General features: G+C 47.1%; 1 protein-coding gene across 2 annotated transcripts; it reads right to left on the reverse strand.

Moving 5' to 3' along the window:
• Nucleotides 1-972: 972 nt before the first annotated feature.
• On the reverse strand, nucleotides 973-18,928 carry DNAAF10 (dynein axonemal assembly factor 10). Of its 2 annotated transcripts, none has more exons than XM_068115551.2 (8): nucleotides 18,645-18,928; nucleotides 14,445-14,545; nucleotides 11,824-11,954; nucleotides 11,633-11,731; nucleotides 11,006-11,121; nucleotides 10,436-10,570; nucleotides 6,372-6,469; nucleotides 973-3,638 (listed from the first exon to the last, which is right to left on the reverse strand). In XM_068115551.2, the coding sequence occupies exons 1-8, from the start codon at nucleotides 18,831-18,833 to the stop codon at nucleotides 3,431-3,433; spliced, it is 1,077 nt and encodes a 358-aa protein (XP_067971652.1). In that variant the 5' UTR covers nucleotides 18,834-18,928; the 3' UTR covers nucleotides 973-3,430. The 2 variants fall into 2 exon arrangements, with proteins under 2 accessions (XP_067971652.1, XP_067971654.1); XM_068115553.2 differs by having other exon boundaries at nucleotides 18,401-18,910.
• Nucleotides 18,929-19,034: the final 106 nt, after the last annotated feature.

Here is a 19,034-nt window from a genome sequence, read left to right on the forward strand (position 1 = left end):
GGACATCCAGCTTAACGTACAAATGAAGGACAGCGATGTATCGCCCATGTCTGCGAAACACCAGGTTGACAATTCATAGCTAGGTTCGGGATTCAAACGCAGGCTAGCCGCTCAAAGGTGAGTGTGTACACCTCTGGGCTACTCTGCCTCGACATGGAAAAATAATTTTCAAGTGAGGAGGGGGGGTGGGGGGGGGGGAACAATCGGGCGGTACACACTACATTTTTGTGCATCAATACCTGCAAATCATGCAATCCAAAACAAAGGCAAGATCGTAAAGAATTTTGCATAAAGTTCGCTTCGATTCCAAATTGAACAAATTCCACATTCTAAATTAATCAGTGGCGAGCTGACCAGGTAGGTGTGTGCTCTGTTACTAAGTTTCTTAAGTACAAAATTCGAAAGTGTTAAGGAATGGATGGCTTGGCAAGAGATAGCCAGCCATCCACAAAAAAATGGATATTTGTTTTGTTTGTCCCATCCCATAAATCATCGACACAGTGCTGCGTCACACCTGTGCAAAGGCAGAAACCTTGTTATTTATTGGCTGCAGCGTGTTCTTGGCATCGTTCCAATGGTTCCTAGGAACCTTCAATGCAGCAGATATTTTTTGTAGGCTTTCCCAGATCTGTGCCTCGACACAATCCTGTCTCTGAACTCTGCAGGCAGTTCCTTCGACCTCATGGCTTGGTTTTTGCTCTGATATGCATTAATACAAAACGTAAACTGTTCAGCCTGGTGGAGGTATGCGCTCTACTGAGTGTCCGTTGTCTATACATGCTCATATATCAATAAGTTAGAAAATTGTGGCTCTTTTTAACAACCGACTTCACCTTTATGAGGGTGCCCACATCTAAAAGGGTTTAAAAGGACATACGGGCCACAAAAAGGTCTAAAGGGGGGGGGGGGGGGAATCAAACATTTTCGATTTTATAAACCCGTTTATGAGAGCAAGGCCATTTTCTGGCTGGCTGTGTTGACACCGCTCCTTTAATCATGAACCAAGAAACATTGTAAAGATTGCATCATGAATGGCATTTTAAAGCCGCCGGCTAAGGAAATACCTGAAAAGTTGCATTTGAAGCCCTCACTAGATATCCTCGTGTTCTTGCAAAAACAAAACAAAAAAAACGCGCGCAGCATGAAAAACGCAGTTATTTTCAAAATGTAAACATAATAAAATCTCAATTCAAACTCAGAATGAATGATAACTAAACACGTTTAGCATTTCTTTGCTCGCAGCCATGCTCAAAAGCCTTTGAATCCTTTCACAGAAATTATGCTTTCTTGCGAATCACAGTCAAACAAAATCGAAGGCTTTAAGTGAACAATCCGATATCCCACACAAAAACAATCCGTTACGTTCAAATTATTGGCATTTTGCATTTCCGTTCCTGGACAATGACCACGCCGAAGACTGGCAGACTCAGGTACTGCCTTGTTTAGGTGGTGGTCTCTGATGCAAAGAAAGTTACTTCACAGCACCACGAGTTGTTTTCCATCATGAATATGCAAAAATCCAGAAATGTGGTTGTATTTGGAGAAAATGATGTTTCGACTCGTCGGATCACGCCCGTTGGGGGATGTCGAGGGTGAAGACCACTTGGTGGTCGAGACGTCAGACCTGAGCCTTTCTTGCAGAGGTTATAATACCAGTTAGTGGTGCCTACATTTTTGAATTACTCAAATATAAAACAAGGTATGACATCCATAAAGATAATCTGTGCAGCATGTAGATGACTTCCTGAAATTGACAAAACTTGGTGTTGTTGTCCTGCTTTCGGGTCACCCTGTACACATTGTGATAGAGGAGGAAGGGTCCACTGCTTGTACTCTAAACAATAATGCACGTCCAAAATTCCCAACTGGAAATTGGGTTTTTTTTTTTTTGTTGGATCACCCATTTTTGGAAATAACACATTCTTTCTGGATATGTTGAGATCACTTACTACCTAAAATCCAACCAGTTGCACCAGATACAGATTGGCATGACAACCAACCTTCTCGTGATTCACCCTGCAAGACTTTTAGTCGACTGATGAGTTGTCATCCTGGCATGCTCTGAATAGAGATCTACATTACTAAATTACGTGACACCGATTGTGAGATATCTATAACCCTTCCGTGACTGTGGTGCCATGAATGCCTGTACTCCTGGTATTCTTCAACTGAACATGGAGGGACTGAATCCAGCAAAAAAAAAGGAAGAGCTGCTTAAAATAGGCTCATCACCCTCATCCAAGAAGTCCACACATGTAATGGAAGTAGAGCTACTCTCTCAAGCTACTAATTGGCTGCTTTCACCTTCAATAGATGACATAACCTCGCAACCTATGTGAAGTCAAATGAATGGTGTCACGTTAACCGGCTCCGAACGGGTGTTGGCAGATTCCATCACAACATGGTCTCCTGGAACCTTGCCGATCCATTAGACTGTAATGGAAGTAGAGCTACTCTCTCAAGCTACTGACTGGCTGCTTTCACCCTCAATAGACGGCATAACCTCGCAACCTATGTGAAGTCAAATGAATGGTGTCACGTTAACCGGCTCCGAACGGGTGTTGGCAGATACCATCATAACATGTTCTCCTGGAACCTTGCCGATTCATTAGACTGCGAGGGTGGCCTCCCTCAGATTGCAGATCACCTTGTGGAAGTACATCGCCAAAAGGGAGGATGGCAAGACCACAAGGGCCCGAGGCTGGATGCTAACAGCAAACTTCACATTGAAGACCACCAACTCAGACTCGCACAAGAAAGAAGAACAACACCCAACATAAACAATGACTTGACTAGAATGCCAGTATAGCAAGGTTGTTATATATTTTCTCTAACAGGATGCAATCTGCTAAAGTGGGAAGAGCCTGCAGTGACGCTTTGTGCTAATCAGCACTTCCCACTGTTTGAGTCTCATACAGACCTTGTTGTACAAGTAACTGGACCAACCATGCTCACCTTTGAACCTGGTATAAAAGTCGATGCAAACCTAGCGAGGGTTTCTTCAGTCACGAAACCACACAGCTACAGTTGTGGCCTGGTTTTGAGCAGAAACAAGATTGAAGGTACCTGCACTTGATGGAAGGCCACACATACACTCAGAAAAAAACCAACAAAAAAAACCAAAAAAAAAAAAACAGTTATTGTTCTCTGTAGAAGACGACAGGCTGCATGAAATAGAAGCAGTCGTCTTTGGTGTTGGGGTTTCGAAATAAAATCCTGTAGCAACAGATATGTCATCAATAAACTCCAAAATGCAAAAAACACTTACTGGCACCTCCTCCTCCCATCATGAGTTTGCAATTTTTTCATACAGTTCAAGGTCACAGCTACCAGAAACGCATTCACAATTCATGGAATCGGGACCACATGTATGATCAGGGATTTGAAACACACTTATAGCCTCCTGGAACTGGGCTGGGCCTTGTGGCTGTCAGACCGTGTTCAGCCTGGTTACGATAAGCACACGGATGCTCTGGTCGAAGGATGTGCAGGCACACAGTCCTTGCTTGTCTGGACTCCAGTCAAAGCCAGAGATCGGTTGCGTAGCGACACCCACATTCTGCAGCAATCTCACACACCCCGCTACGCCCATACGATCACCATTGCCGTCCTTCCGCGACCGCTGGGGTGGGTATTCACTGTGGGGTTGGCGAGTATTTCAAACAGAGGATCTCCTTAACAAAAGGCAGGTGGTGTGGTACGACATGATTAAACTTATCTGTGATATTCAGCTTCTCATTAAGAAGAATACTTGATAAAAACAAATACTGTGTTAACATACCAATCTTCATCAGGGTCGAATAGCATCAGGGGAATAATAATAAAAATCCAAGATATTTAATCCAGCTCAGCCAATCGGAGCACATTTCACTTATTGCACGAACTACAGCACTCCTAGCTTATCCAAACAGCCGATTTTCAGACCAAAACAGTTTTTAGTCTTTGTTCCAAGCACGCCGCACTTCGTGGCGTGAACTTACCACGGGCCAGTTTACTTGATTGTTGTGCCGAGAAACGATCCTCACAACAAGTTTAAAACATTCGATAAAAGGAAAGGAGCTCGAGGGCTACAACAAAACAGATGCATGATAACATGCAGCACAAGAACAGAATAATTGATTTCCTCAGAAACCGAAAGTGAAGAGAATCCTCTTTCACCTGCTCGTATCCATCGTGAAGCACCAAGACTTTTTCTGAGCATGCGTTCCAGAACATTCAATTAGCAAACTTTTGCAAAAGCAGTAACAACATATTTGCCCTCATCTCCTGGACTCTTGTTTCCACCCTCGACTCTTCTGCTGGACCAGCATCAGCTCATATGTCCTAAAAACATGCTCTGCTGCTCTTGTACATGCTCTTTCTGCCATTTTCACCCTGTCATTTGCACTAACTCATCTTGCATCTGGTTTGAAATCGGCCAACATAAAAAGGTGCACAAATTGATCCCCTCAACTACAGACCTCTCAGCTTACTTCCAGTCATCAGCAAGGTCATGGGAATCCATCATCACAGTTAATGTGAAATCCTTCCTTTTGTCCAACAACCTCATCTCAGATCACCAATTTGGTTTCAGACCAGGTCACTCCACCTGAGACATGCTGCTTCGACTCACCCAACAATGGATGGAGGCCCTCAATGTCAGACATGAGATCAGTGCCGTCTCGCCAGACATATTTTATGCTTTTGATAGTCTGGCATTCTGCCAAGCTCTCCAAACTATATTCCTCTGACATCCAAGGCCAACTCCACCCATGGTTTACTGACTTCCTCTATTCTCCTAGCCAACGTGTGGCTCTCAACGGAATAATTTACTCCCCTCTCCTGTCAAAGCTGGAGTTACCCAAGGCAGTGCTCTGGTCCGAGTACTATTCCTGACCTTCATCAATTGACTCTGGAAATCCTCTTCATCTGTTTGCTGACGACGACCACCCTCTGCCATGACATGCCTAATCTTTCCGGCAGGCAGGCTGCAGCCTCTTCCCTCTCTTCAGACCTTGACATAAATCACAAGCTGGTTAAACACTTGTAATACATATTTCATTCCTGACAAATCTCACTCTCATTATCTCTTTCTCATAGGACCATATGGAGCCTCCGCCCCCCCCCTCCCCCACCCCCCAAATCTACCTTCTTAACACTCCCCTGAAGGGAGTTCAGTCATTCAAACTTCTGGGTCTCACTATCAACACTGATCACATTTCAAAGTGGCCTCCAAAGCCAGCCACCAATGGGTCATACAAAATCCTTTCTTGGCACACCTGAACTTCGATCCACCTACAAGGCCTTCATTCACATCTTGATGAAGTATTGCTTTCCCCTCTGGGCTGGATCCCATTACTCACATCTTCCTCAGCTTGGCGCCATGGAAACCAAGGCCTTAAATATTATTGGAACTTCCCACAAGGAAGATGAGTATATGGGCCTATCACTTTGCCATCGCAGATAGGTCGGTGGTCTTTGTCTTCTACCGCCATCTGGTCTTGCACCCTCCGCTCTCTCCGTGCTTTGTGCTCCCTCCAGCCCCACCCCCCAACTTTCTGTGGGGTTCACATGGTCCACCATCAACCCCCATTTGGTGAAACTCTCAAAATCCAGAATCACTGCTCACCTCCACTCATTTGTTCCTCTTTTCTCTTGCCTGTGGAACCAACTTCCTCAGTCTGTTCAATCTCATTCTTACCACCAGGTTTTCAAGACAGCTGTTCGCCATCTCAAATCACTCCACCACTTCCTCATCCATACCAAAAATATTTTCTATCCTCATTAACTCTCCTCTTGAATACCTCATTCTGGGTTTCCCACCACTCTCAATTTTTCTTATTTTTTGTTCCACTTCTGCTTCTTCCCCAGCTTTTCCTTCCACTTCTGTGACAGTTTGACCTTGTATCCGGCTTGTTCACTAGCTGTGTCCTCATCCTCCTCCTCGTTTTGCCCTCATTCTTCCCCAGGTTCTTTCTTCCTCCAAATGTCCTTTTATTTTGTCCCTCTACCTTGCTGCTTGTGTGTGTATATACCCCCCTTTCCAATGCTTTTATCATTATGTCCTGGTCCATTCTGTGTTCTAAGCTCCTCCACAAGGCTCGATTCTGTATACAAAACAAAATTAAGTGAGACCGCCATTGATTAATGACTGATGCCACAAAGTACAGTGTTTTTGGAACAAAAACCAAGAAATGCAATGTTTGGTTGGCTGACAGAACAAATCCATTAATCTTGAGTGTACTGTATCATTATCACACAACTCACCAAAAACGCAGTTGTTTCCCCATCAAGAATGACTTCCATCAAAGGTGAAAGTGAATGATATGTATAGAAAAAGTGAATGAAATGTATAGAAAAAGTGAATAAAATGTCATGTTTGTTTCACTCACTATTTCCATACATGTATGGTGCCCGCACCCCCCGTGGTGGCGAATATTTCTCTATTTTGTGGCAAGTGCCTGGTTAGCCACACGGTGGACTTGTGAGCCTGGTGGGGATGAAAGGAGGCAATGAAAGGCCATCTGAGATGTGCAATAGACATTTCCTTTTATCACTTTGAGTGCATTGTGCATAATTTTACAATAGAGAGACAGTGTAGCATCAGTGGGGAAACACATATTTGATATGGGTGCTGGGATTAAGTTATGCAAAAAGAAAAGTTACATCCTCCAGCATAGATTTCAATGACAATTGTTTTGCACAATATGGACTCTTGTTTTATTTATCTATTTATTTTAAACTATCTAGAACAGCGTTTGTCTGTCCGTATGTCCCCACAAACGTACACCAATCAGAGCCGAGGATATGGTCACATGACAGGGGTACGCATTTAGTAACCATTACAACAACAAACAACAACATGCATTTTAAGGCCATTTTCCCTGCTAGAGCAGGGGTTAGCCTTGCGTTTAGTAACCATTACAGTTGCATATTTTACTAAAAGGAAATAAAATAACCTTCTCGCTTCTGTAGAACGTTTTGGCTCCCAGCAGGTGTCGTAAGGTAGGTAGAAGATTTCAGAAACTCAATACAATTATGATTTAAAAACGCGATTGATATGGACCTTGCTCCCGAATCCAGAAGTGAACAGATGATGACGGTTCACTGGTTTGATATCTCAATACAATCGTAATTTAACATTATATTTTGATGTTGTTGTTTTGTATGCAGCCTATGGCTGCTGGTTGAATCATTTTTCTGGAAGCGCGTTTGTCCCGCTGATGCAGTGCCGCAATTACCAGTGAGCTAGTACTCAATTTGCCGGCCTCAGAAGGATGACAGGCTGAGTCAACCGAACCCTAACCCTTGAGTTCATTCAACGATCGTCCGGGATTCGAACTTAGGATCCTAGGATCCCAAGCAAGCACCCTAACCGTAAAGCCAACACCAGGTATATTTTGATATATCAATGCTATAGTATTAATTTGTGATTGGAATGATGAATTATGCAATTTGGAATGAAAATATAGAGAACCTGCTGTCAATGCCTGACATTCGACTGAAGGTGGGCACGGGAATGTGGAATTTATTGGCTCATCATTTGCTCTTCGCTGTTTTTTTTTTTTACCCAAGTCATTCACAAACCGGTTGTCCATGCCTAAAATCAAAAAAACAATTAATACTAACATTATTTTCTAACTGCTAACTGGTATCCCCACCCAGGTCATGCTATCCTCTTCCACTAAAGTATCAAACAAGCCCGGCTACGCCATTGTTGGACTATCGGTCTTGTTTGAAGAATAGTACTTGTTGCCAATTCCTTGAATAACAAGGGAGTAAAGTATTGTACTGTACAAGTAGTAAATATACATCTGGAGTCAGAGGCTTATACACGACTAAGTGGCCGTCCAAAATTAGACATTTTCACGGTCGTACAAAGAGTAGGGGAGGCAAGGTATCCCTGAAACAAAAGACATGTAAAAATTTGGGAGGAGGGGTGGGGGGTGGGGGAGGTATCCCTTAAACAAGAGACATGTTGAAAAGTACTAATTTAGGGGAGGGTTCTCGAAAAGTGCCACTGTTTGTAGTACAGGGAGGGGGTCCTCAACTTACGAACCGCTTGCATTCCCTAGTCGGTTCGCAATTTCCCATAGACTGTTATAAATGGTATTTTGGTTCTAAAACCAAGCAAACATAGCGTATTTAACACAGAAATAAGATGGAATATTGTACATTTGCAATAAATTATACTTTCAAGCAATTTTTCCATATCTGCAATAACGCCACTCCTTTTTTTCATTATTACTGTTGACTTACTGGGTGGAGATCCCTCTATATCATCCTGTTCGCAGCTCGTTACCACTAAGCCTTGGACGGACGAGCCGAATCGACATTAACTCCCGAGGCGATCTCCAGTTTTGGCGGTTATTGACAAGCGCCCGGAAAGATAATGGCGGTCAAAGCCGCATGGCGAAGGCACCGCGGGTGCCCGGGAGTGAGGCGAGCAGGGAACACGGCCCTCGTTATCTTCGCCTCCGTCCACCGCTTCACACACCTTAAGAATAGCTTGGCCGGCTGATGTTTTAAATGTTAGGGATGGCCACAGAGGTTATTACAAACAGGGCAAATTAACCTTAATCCCGACTACTAATTAACACGGCATCACCCCTCGTATGATGCACAGGTAAACACAGCCTTAAGCTTCATTTTCCCTACTTATTACATCGAAATGCTCCTACATGTCACACGGTCCATACTATTTCTATTCAATTCCACCTTTCCGACGGTATTCTCTAATCTACCCCCATAAACGTAACAATATGTTCTTTAAAAATCCTGTCCTTTATTCATTGTTCCAATTGTCAAACGATTAAGGTCTAACGAATGACCAATTTGGGAAGGATTTTCACCCTTATCAGATCGTTTTGTAATGTCCAGTTTCATCTCCAATGTTAAGGTTCTGCGTTTCTTTGTTAGTGGGGCGGCTTAGCCCAAATATTCAAAAGAATTGTGCATTTTGTGATACAAGCACCAAATTTGGCACAAATGTACATTAATATGTTGCGAACATTTTCAGATATTGGGCCACTTGAAATTCCGTAATTTTTTTTTTCAAATTTTTTCAAATTTCGTAATTTCAAATTTTTTGGGTGACACCGTCACAATTTCGGTCTTCGAGGCCGGCCGATAGGCAAAGTGTGACCGGAAGGGACGAGGTTCTCCTGACCACGTGGCCCTCGATCTGGGAAGCGAGAGGCGTTCCATTAGTGGACGCGCCCCTCACGCCCGACTTTTGGGCGGCCCCGGCAGGCCGTTTGTTTTGACGTTCCGTGACAGGCCCCGCACCCCCACCTCCGGGCCGACCGGAAGCTTGTGCTGAGTACATCATACCTGAACAACTCAGTGAGGCAGAACACAGCAGTGCACACCAGGGTGACCCCTTCAGTGCATAAACCAATTAACCTGTCCACTGCAGGGCATATAGAAATGAAGTTATTTTCTGCATATAATAATAATATAAGTTCAGTTCTATATAACAATTTCTGTTATCACCACTACCACTACAACTACCACTACTACAAGCTTTGTCTGGAATTTTGTGGACTAACAGACAAACAGACATACAGACAAGCTGGGATCAAAACATTACCTCCTTCCACCATTGAGTGTAGAGGTAAACATCATGGAAATTATATCATGCCCTAGATTTAATTCATGCTTACCCGTGTATTTGCTTCACTGGTTCACAAGGTCTTTTGCATACATGTAATTCAGACTCTCGTCTTCATTGCTGACCACACAATGTTCGCAACATATTAATGTACATTTGTGCCAAATTTGGTGCTTGTATCACAAAATGCACAATTCTTTTGAATATTTGGGCTAAGCCGCCCCACTATATCGGCCGGCCTCGAAGACCGAAATTGTGACGGTGTCACCCGAAAAATTTGAAATTACGAAATTTGAAAAAATTTGAAAAAAAAAATTACGGAATTTCAAGTGGCCCAATATCTGAAAATGTTCGCAACATATTAATGTACATTTGTGCCAAATTTGGTGCTTGTATCACAAAATGCACAACAGGTTTGCTATGCTGCTACACTATGTTGCAGGAACATCACTGCAACATTTATCAGCCATGAGTAGGGTTTGTTGTCACAGTAAAATACATGGAATTATGAATGCATCAGTGAACAGTGCAGTACTGTACAGTACACAGGATACTTTAGATCACATGATGCTCAGACACTTTACATCTCGCGGAAGAAAGTGTCACGCTTCTCCCATCCAATGAATCCCAAGTTTCTCCGACCACGATCCGTCCATACATGCGACAGTTCATATCATGGATATTTAAAAATAAATAAATAATAAAAAATATATTACAGCAGTTGGTTTGCAAGATCTGGTGTTCACAAGTCGGGGACTCCATATACTGTGTTAAATGCATATAATTCTGGACGGCCCCTAAGGTAGGTTGAAAAAAAACTTTAAAGCTACAGTGGAAAAGTACCTTTTCCATAACTGAGGCAAAGCCCTTTTTGGGATGCTGGGTACGCAAGTCAAACACGTGGAACTTTCCTTCAAGCGAGGTGGCCACCAACTTGTTCATGTTTATGTCCTTGCGGTCAAACTCCACACTGCAGATCTGCACTCGAGGGTGAGGACACAGACAAATAAAGCGATAGAATGGCACATGATGGTCCATTTATTTATTATTTATGCATGGAGGAGAGGGGACTACTTTGACAAAATTAGAATCTAATAAGGGAATGGGAAGATAGGGGAGTATGAGAGGAATGAGAAGAGGAAAGGTTGGGTGAAGAAGAGCTAGGGGAAGGGGCATGCAGATGGCATGTTGTGGTGGTGATTGGGAGGGAGGACAGTGGGGATTGGAGAGGTCCAATATTCCATTTATTTTGCCTCCAAAAGTCAGAATTCCAGCACTACATGCTTAGGGCACAAAACCTTTGGAGAAATGTGACACTTTTCTTAAGGTTATAAACACAGAAATGATCATCAATACACAATTTGACAAGGAGTGTGACAAGATTAAGAGAGAGAGTGAACAGGACGGTCTCACTCCGTTCTTGATGTTGGTCTCCCAGCGTAAACTCATTGTACGGAGGTCAAACAGTTTGATGTCCCCATTGTCATAGCCAGCACAAACACAGCGCTCTTGTTGGTTGTACGCATTCCCTGCACAACACGAAGACTATGCTGAGTCTCGTGAGTTTTCAAAATTGCTTTCACATAGACAATGTGCCTCATTTTGTTGTGAAGTTCAATGTGTCAAGAATCAAATTAAAATCTGACGTCTATTTCCCGTGTGCTCCACTGGCACACCCAATTGGAGCCGAGGATCATACCATTGACATTTAGATACGATTTACTCTGTTTAAAAGTTGGAAAGCAATTCAAGAAGTTATCAAAGCAAATCTCAATCAATTGTGTCAAACCAAGATCACCGACTGTGCTATTCTGCCATCCCTGTGATATAATTGCAAAGTTGTCTGAATAAAACAAATACAAGTGAAAAGTCAATAAACCTAAGATTTGCAACAAGATGACTTGTTACTCAATCTAAATTTCCAGACAGAGTAAAGGCGTTTAAATTCTCACCAACTCGTCCATTACCACATTAGGGGAGAGATGTGAGGTCTATGTCACTGCACAGTCAAAGAGGGGTGCGGTGGGTGAAGATTCTTACCAAAAGCCACAGTCCAGCAATCTCTTTTTGTCTCTCCCTCCATTGGCTCCATGTTTGCAACTGGATTTTTCTGGCGTGGGTCCCACACTTTCACTGTGCCTGTGCATACAGTGTACAGAGGACACATTTTACAAGCAATGCAGGTGAATGTATGCAGAGGCAGGCATTTGTTAGTGTGGCCTGACACCCACCATCTCTGCTCCCCGTCACCAGCTCAGGAGCCCCCTCTCCAATGCCCAGCCCGCCGACCCCATCAATGCAGTTGATGATCTCGTTGTGTTTTTTTGCTGAAAATACGGGCACTTCCGGAGACTCTAGGTTCCTGCATGAAAGATGTATTAGATTACTAGATGACTGGAATAAGCTCCATCAATATCAAGCAAGTGGAACAACTCCAGTAGTAATGCGAATTGAACGCTATGCATTAAGCAGCCAGGTCCCACAGGAAGGTTTGTTTTGCTTGGATTTGGATTGATGATGCATTGTGTAAGGTGTCGCATGACATTTGAGGTTGTGAGAAGGAAACATGGCTTCGATGGAAATAGTCACGTTCTTATATAGAATGAATCGACCTTATCATTTAAGGGCGGCTCGACACAACGATAAGGCGGATCCCGCCAACCATAATGTGTATCAACCCGACGATAAGGCGGATCAACCCGACGATAAGGCGGATCCCGCCAACCATAATGTGTATCAACCCGACGATAAGGCGGATCCCGCCAACCATAATGTGTATCGTCGCTGACCGACGGTAAGGTAAGCGACCCGACGGTAAGGCGCAGCGACCCGACGGGAATGCGCAGCGACCCGACGGCGAGGCGCAGCGACCCGACGGCGAGGCGAAGCGACCGGACGGCGAGGCACAGCGACCCGACGGCGAGGCGAAGCGACCCGACGGCGAGGCGGAGCGACCCGACGGCGAGGCGCAGCGACCCGACGGCGAGGAGCAGCGACCCGACGGCGAGGAGCAGCGACCCGACGGCGAGGAGCAGCGACCCGACGGCGAGGAGCAGCGACCCGACGGCGAGGAGCAGCGACCCGACGGCGAGGAGCAGCGACCCGACGGCGAGGCGCAGCGACCCGACGGCGAGGCGCAGCGACCCGACGGCGAGGCGCAGCGACCCGACGGCGAGGCGCAGCGACCCGACGGCGAGGCGCAGCGACCCGACGGCGAGGCGGATCGACCCGACGACGAGGCGGATCGACCCGACGACGAGGCGGATCGACCCGACGACGAGGCGGATCGACCCGACGGCGAGGCGGATCGACCCGACGGCGAGGCGGATCGACCCGACGGCGAGGCGGATCGACCCGACGGCGAGGCGCAGCGACCCGACGGCGAGGAGCAGCGACCCGACGGCGAGGAGCAGCGACCCGACGGCGAGGAGCAGCGACCCGACGGCGAGGAGCAGCGACCCGACGGCGAGGAGCAGCGACCCGACGGCGAGGAGCAGCGACCCGACGGCGAGGAGCAGCGACCCGACGGCGAGGCGGATCGACCCGACGGCGAGGCGGATCGACCCGACGGCGAGGCGGATCGACCCGACGACGAGGCGGATCGACCCGACGACGAGGCGGATCGACCCGACGACGAGGCGGATCGACCCGACGACGAGGCGGATCGACCCGACGACGAGGCGGATCGACCCGACGACGAGGCGGATCGACCCGACGACGAGGCGGATCGACCCGACGACGAGGCGGATCGACCCGACGACGAGGCGGATCGACCCGACGACGAGGCGGATCGACCCGACGACGAGGCGGATCGACCCGACGACGAGGCGGATCGACTCGACGACGAGGCGGATCGACCCGGCGACGAGGCGGATCGACCCGGCGACGAGGCGGATCGACCCGGCGACGAGGCGGATCGACCCGGCGACGAGGCGGATCGACCCGGCGACGAGGCGGATCGACCCGGCGACAAGGCGGATCAACCTAACGATAACATGGATCAACCTAATGATACAGTCCTCTTGGGATTACTATTTAACATTGGTGTGCCTATGTAATGGGAAAAGGGAGGGAGTGAAGGGACTTCAAAAATACTATTATGTTTGTGCATGTAAAAAGACAGATGGCCCCTAATAAAAACAAATTAAAGTGCAAATCAGCTGGATTTACAAATCCTACAATTAGAACCAACAATAACTTTATCATTTCTGGAATTTACATTAAAGTGATAAAATCCCAGGCTGAACTTACGAGCATGAAACTATACTACATAGCAACTACAACATGGTTTATTGTGAAACCTTCACATTAAAATACAAGGCACAGTAACTGTGCTCTGCGTGTTCAGTTAGATTGGTACAAATGGATGATCAAAACTTGTTCAGAGAACCTAGGATAGAGTTAAGAAATGAGAGAAGATGGGGGCAGACAGTTTTACAATGAGGACCAAAGAGCTAGTCTTGCTCGTGAAGGCTAGTGTCGATCTGTTTTGGCAGACAGACAGAAAAATGGATGGAATAGGCAGAACAATCAACGGAACATCGATTGAAGTATGCCAACTGCCATGGGAAGCAGGGAGAACCCAGTGTGTCGTGCATTAACCCTTCCACCAAGGATTAATGCCCGAAGCATCAGCTCTTTACTTCCCATAACATCAGAGCTAACTAAGCCTCGGTGAAAGGACAAGTTTGTTAATCAGTTGCACATACAGCTGGTGAATTGAGCAGTTTACTTTCTACAACCCACTTGGGATTCATGAAACCACCAAAACCAAACTTACATTTTTTTCACGTCATCGGTAATTGTTTGTACTGGGTTGCTAATATGTGCTTATTCAACAGGTACAAGTTACCAAACACTTAGCGTTCCAGAGACATCTCCAGTGGCTAGGTGTCGATCTGCAAGGTTTGCTGCACCAAAGGTACCGCACTTGAACGGCGTCGCTTTCTCAACCTGCAGTAACATAAGTGGACATGATCAGAATGCAAGGAAACTAACTCAGTCGATGGAAAACATATTTGGATACATTTCCGCTGCACGGACCAACGAGGTAAGCCAAACATTTTCCTCCAATGAACAATGAAGAAATCTATATCCCAACTTTTGACTGGAGGAAAGCACTCACCCAGCCCAATGGGATGGTGCAGTTGAAGTGAATCACAAGGTCTCAAGAGATACTGTGAGGTTATCAGCATTGGTGATTCGACAGGAAGGCCACTCAAACCAAAATCTTACCAATGTGTCATAACATGTTGTCATGGGAAACTAACAGTGTACCCCAAACCTCTTGGCTCAAATGTGTCCGTTGCTATTAGATCTTGGATGCTAAGCGGAATCGAACCCCATTAGTAAGTACTGTATGGAGAGAGATCTCCATATCAATCAGGAGGCACTGCTGGGAATTCATCATGCCTGCTCGGTGAAACACAAGGAACAGAGATGCAGGAGAAGGCCATTGGGCCCATCATGCCCACAAAATTCTGCCAATGTCCATGCACCTCTCTATCTTCAATACTTCTAGGTTCCTATCCAATTCCAATTTAAACCTTTCTACCATTTCTGCTGCGACTATCTTTCCAGATAGATCATTCCGTGTACCAACTACTCTCTGATTGACAGACACCTGTCTTAATGTCATCCCAACTCTCCTCTTCTTTACTCTCAAGGCTATTGCCCTTGGTCCTGGATGGAAGGAGAGAGGGTTGGATGAAAGGAAAGAGGGGTAGGATGAAAGGAGAGAGAGGTAGGATGAAAGGAGAGAGGGGTAGGATGGAAGGAGAGAGGGGTAGGATGAAAGGAGAGAGGGGTAGGATGAAAGGAGAGAGGGGTAGGATGAAAGGAGAGAGAGGTAGGATGAAAGGAGAGAGGGGTAGGATGAAAGGAGAGAGGGGTAGGATGAAAGGAGAGAGGGGTAGGATGAAAGGAGAGAGGGGTAGGATGGAAGGAGAGAGGGGTAGGATGAAAGCAGAGGGGTAGGATGAAAGGAGAGAGAGGTAGGATGAAAGGAGAGAGGTCCTTTCTTGTGAAAGATGCTTCTGCACTTATTTTTCTCAACCTTTCATTATCTTTAACATCTCTATCAGATCCCCTCATACCCACTGTGTGTGTGTTCTGTCTCTTTTAGCCATTCCTCATAGCGTGGTCTGTAATCTCTAGTTTGCTTTATGCCGATTTTGCTGAACGCCCACTATGGTAGCTAAAATGAAGCAGTCCTTTAGATTGGGTGGGGGAGAGGAGAGGAAGGTTAGGGGGGAATAGGGAGTGGGGAGAAGGAGGGGAAATAGGTATGAGAGGAGGAGGAGGATGAAAGGAGAGGGGGATGAAATGAGAGGGAGGGGGTGGAGGTATGGGAGGGAGGAGAGCAATGAAAGGAGAGGGGAGGGAAAGCATGGAGAGAGGGGAGGGTGGATGGAAGGAGAGAGAGAGAGGAGGGTGGATGGAAGGAGAGAGAGAGAGGAGGGTGGATGGAAGGAGAGAGAGAGAGGAGGGTGGATGGAAGGAGAGAGAGAGAGGGGGAGGGTGGATGGAAGGAGAGAGAGAGAGAGGAGGGTGGATGGAAGGAGAGAGAGAGAGGAGGGTGGATGGAAGGAGAGAGAGAGGAGGGTGGATGGAAGGAGAGAGAGAGAGAGGAGGGTGGATGGAAGGAGAGAGAGAGAGGAGGGTGGATGGAAGGAGAGAGAGAGGAGGGTGGATGGAAGGAGAGAGAGGGGAGGGTGGATGGAAGGAGAGAGAGGGGAGGGTGGATGGAAGGAGAGAGAGGGGAGGGTGGATGGAAGGGGGGGGGGAGAGGGAGAGAGGGAGAGAGGGAGAGGGAGAGAAGGGTGGATGGAAGGAGAGAGAGAGAGGAGGGTGGATGGAAGGAGAGAGAGAGGAGGGTGGATGGAAGGAGAGAGAGAGGAGGGTGGATGGAAGGAGAGAGAGAGAGAGGAGGGTGGATGGAAGGAGAGAGAGAGAGAGGAGGGTGGATGGAAGGAGAGAGAGAGAGAGAGAGAGAGAGGAGGGTGGATGGAAGGAGAGAGAGAGGAGGGTGGATGGAAGGAGAGAGAGAGGAGGGTGGATGGAAGGAGAGAGGGGTAGGATGGAAGGAGAGAGGGGTAGGATGGAAGGAGAGAGGGGTAGGATGGAAGGAGAGAGGGGTAGGATGGAAGGAGAGAGGGGTAGGATGGTATGAGAGAGGAGTAAGATGGAATGAGAGAGGGGTAGGATGGAAGGAGAGAGGGGTAGGATGGAAGGAGAGAGGGGTAGGATGGAAGGAGAGAGGGGTAGGATGGAAGGAGAGAGGAGTAGGATGGAAGGAGAGAGGGGTAGGATGGAAGGAGAGATTAGTAGGATGGAAGGAGAGATTAGTAGGATGGAAGGAGAGATTAGTAGGATGGAAGGAGAGATTAGTAGGATGGAAGGAGAGAGGGGTAGGATGGAGGGAGAGAGGGGTAGGATGGAAGGAGAGATTAGTAGGATGGAAGGAGAGATTAGTAGGATGGAAGGAGAGATTAGTAGGATGGAAGGAGAGATTAGTAGGATGGAAGGAGAGAGGGGTAGGATGGAAGGAGAGAGGGGTAGGATGGAAGGAGAGAGGGGTAGGATGGAAGGAAAGAGGGGTAGGATGGAAGGAGAGAGGGGTAGGATGGAAGGAGAGAGGGGTAGGATGGAAGGAGAGAGGGGTAGGATGGAAGGAGAGAGGGGTAGGATGGAAGGAGAGAGGGGTAGGATGGAAGGAGAGAGGGGTAGGATGGAAGGAGAGAGGAGTAGGATGGAAGGAGAGAGGGGTAGGATGGAAGGAGAGAGGGGTAGGGTGGAAGGAGAGAGGGGTAGGATGGAAGGAGAGAGGGGTAGGATGGAAGGAGAGAGGGGTAGGATGGAATGAGAGAGGGTAGGACAGAAGGAGAGAGGGGTAGGACGGAAGGAGAGATTAGTAGGACGGAAGGAGAGAGGGGTAGGACGGAAGGAGAGAGGGGTAGGACGGAAGGAGAGAGGGGTAGGACGGAAGGAGAGAGGGGTAGGACGGAAGGAGAGAGGGGTAGGACGGAAGGAGAGAGGGGTAGGACGGAAGGAGAGAGGAGGGAGAATGGAAGGAGAGATTAGTAGGACGGAAGGAGAGAGGGGTAGGACGGAAAGAGAGATTAGTAGGACGGAAGGAGAGAGGGGTAGGATGGAAGGAGAGAGGGGTAGGATGGAAGGAGAGAGGGGTAGGACGGAAGGAGAGAGGGGTAGGACGGAAGGAGAGAGGGGTAGGACGGAAGGAGAGAGGGGTAGGACGGAAGGAGAGATTAGTTGGATGGAAGGAGAGATTAGTAGGATGGAAGGAGAGATTAGTAGGATGGAAGGAGAGAGGGGTAGGATGGAAGGAGAGAGGGGTAGGATGGAAGGAGAGAGGGGTAGGATGGAAGGAGAGATTAGTAGGATGGAAGGAGAGGGGTAGGATGGAAGGAGAGAGGGGTAGGATGGAAGGAGAGAGGGGTAGGATGGAAGGAGAGAGGGGTAGGATGGAAGGAGAGAGGGGTAGGATGGAAGGAGAGAGGGGTAGGATGGAAGGAGAGAGGGGTAGGATGGAGGGAGAATGGAAGGAAAGGGAAGTGTGAAGATGGAAGAAGAGGGGGAGGTGAGGGCAGAGTCGAGAGGTGGAGGGACGGGGGGGATAAAACCGTCTGCTCCCTCCAGACGTGGAAATTTAAAATTCCAATGTATCTCTCGAAACGATGTCATTGTGTGCGAGTATCGTGGATAAGATTAAAACGATTATGAAATTTAAAAGGGATGTGGATGTCAAGTTAGTATTGATTAAACGGGGTTAGAACTGAAGATACATACAAAAATGATTGGTTTGGTTTTCATTCCATCTGGATGTGGCACAGGCCTGGCGGGACAAACGGCCGAGACAGATTCTGCGTCTCAGCTTCGAGAAACATCCTTTTGAACCTGATGATGAAGTGTTGGAGTTGGAGTTACTGGGACAAAACGGTGTCGGACAAACAGGGACAAAGCGGAATACATCCTATGTCCGTGTCAATCGTGAAGTACATCCTATCGATGGAGCACGAAACGCGAAACTTGCCTCCTTCACGAGCTTCAGTTCTCCTCGAGTGAGCTCATACAGGTGTAGAAGGCCTGAACCCCTGGCGCGGTTCCCCATGCACACGAGTCGCGTACTGCGTGGAACCCAGCGGCAGTCAAACACTGTGAAATCCACACTACGTTGGAAGTGAACCACAACTTGAGGTTTATCCAGCGCCGCCATGTCCATGTAAACAGCAAAAAAAAACAAAAGGGGATTCCGCTAAACTTCAATCCCCAACATTCACTGACGCCGTAACCAAGGGCGCGACACCTCAAAACCGCACGATCTAATTGGCTAATGAGCCCAAGTATACCGAATGCCGATTGGTCGATATGACGCTCACCTTCACGCCCACAAGTATATGTCGCCATATTTTTATTGATTAAA

This window comes from Myxine glutinosa, chromosome 5, assembly GCF_964187855.1.
Source record: "Myxine glutinosa chromosome 5, kmMyxGlut1.1, whole genome shotgun sequence".
Lineage (NCBI taxonomy): Eukaryota > Metazoa > Chordata > Myxini > Myxiniformes > Myxinidae > Myxine > Myxine glutinosa.

Bases quoted from the DNA above. Each gene is read 5' to 3' on its own strand.
- DNAAF10 (XM_068115551.2), bottom strand. From the start codon at position 18,833: ATGGACATGGCGGCGCTGGATAAACCTCAAGTTGTGGTTCACTTCCAA. The intron at 11,732-11,823 runs GTGGGTGTCAGG...CTGTATGCACAG, and splicing joins GGTGACGGGGAGCAGAGATG to GCACAGTGAAAGTGTGGGAC. The intron at 11,122-11,632 runs GTAAGAATCTTC...CGTGTTGTGCAG, and splicing joins TTGCTGGACTGTGGCTTTTG to GGAATGCGTACAACCAACAA.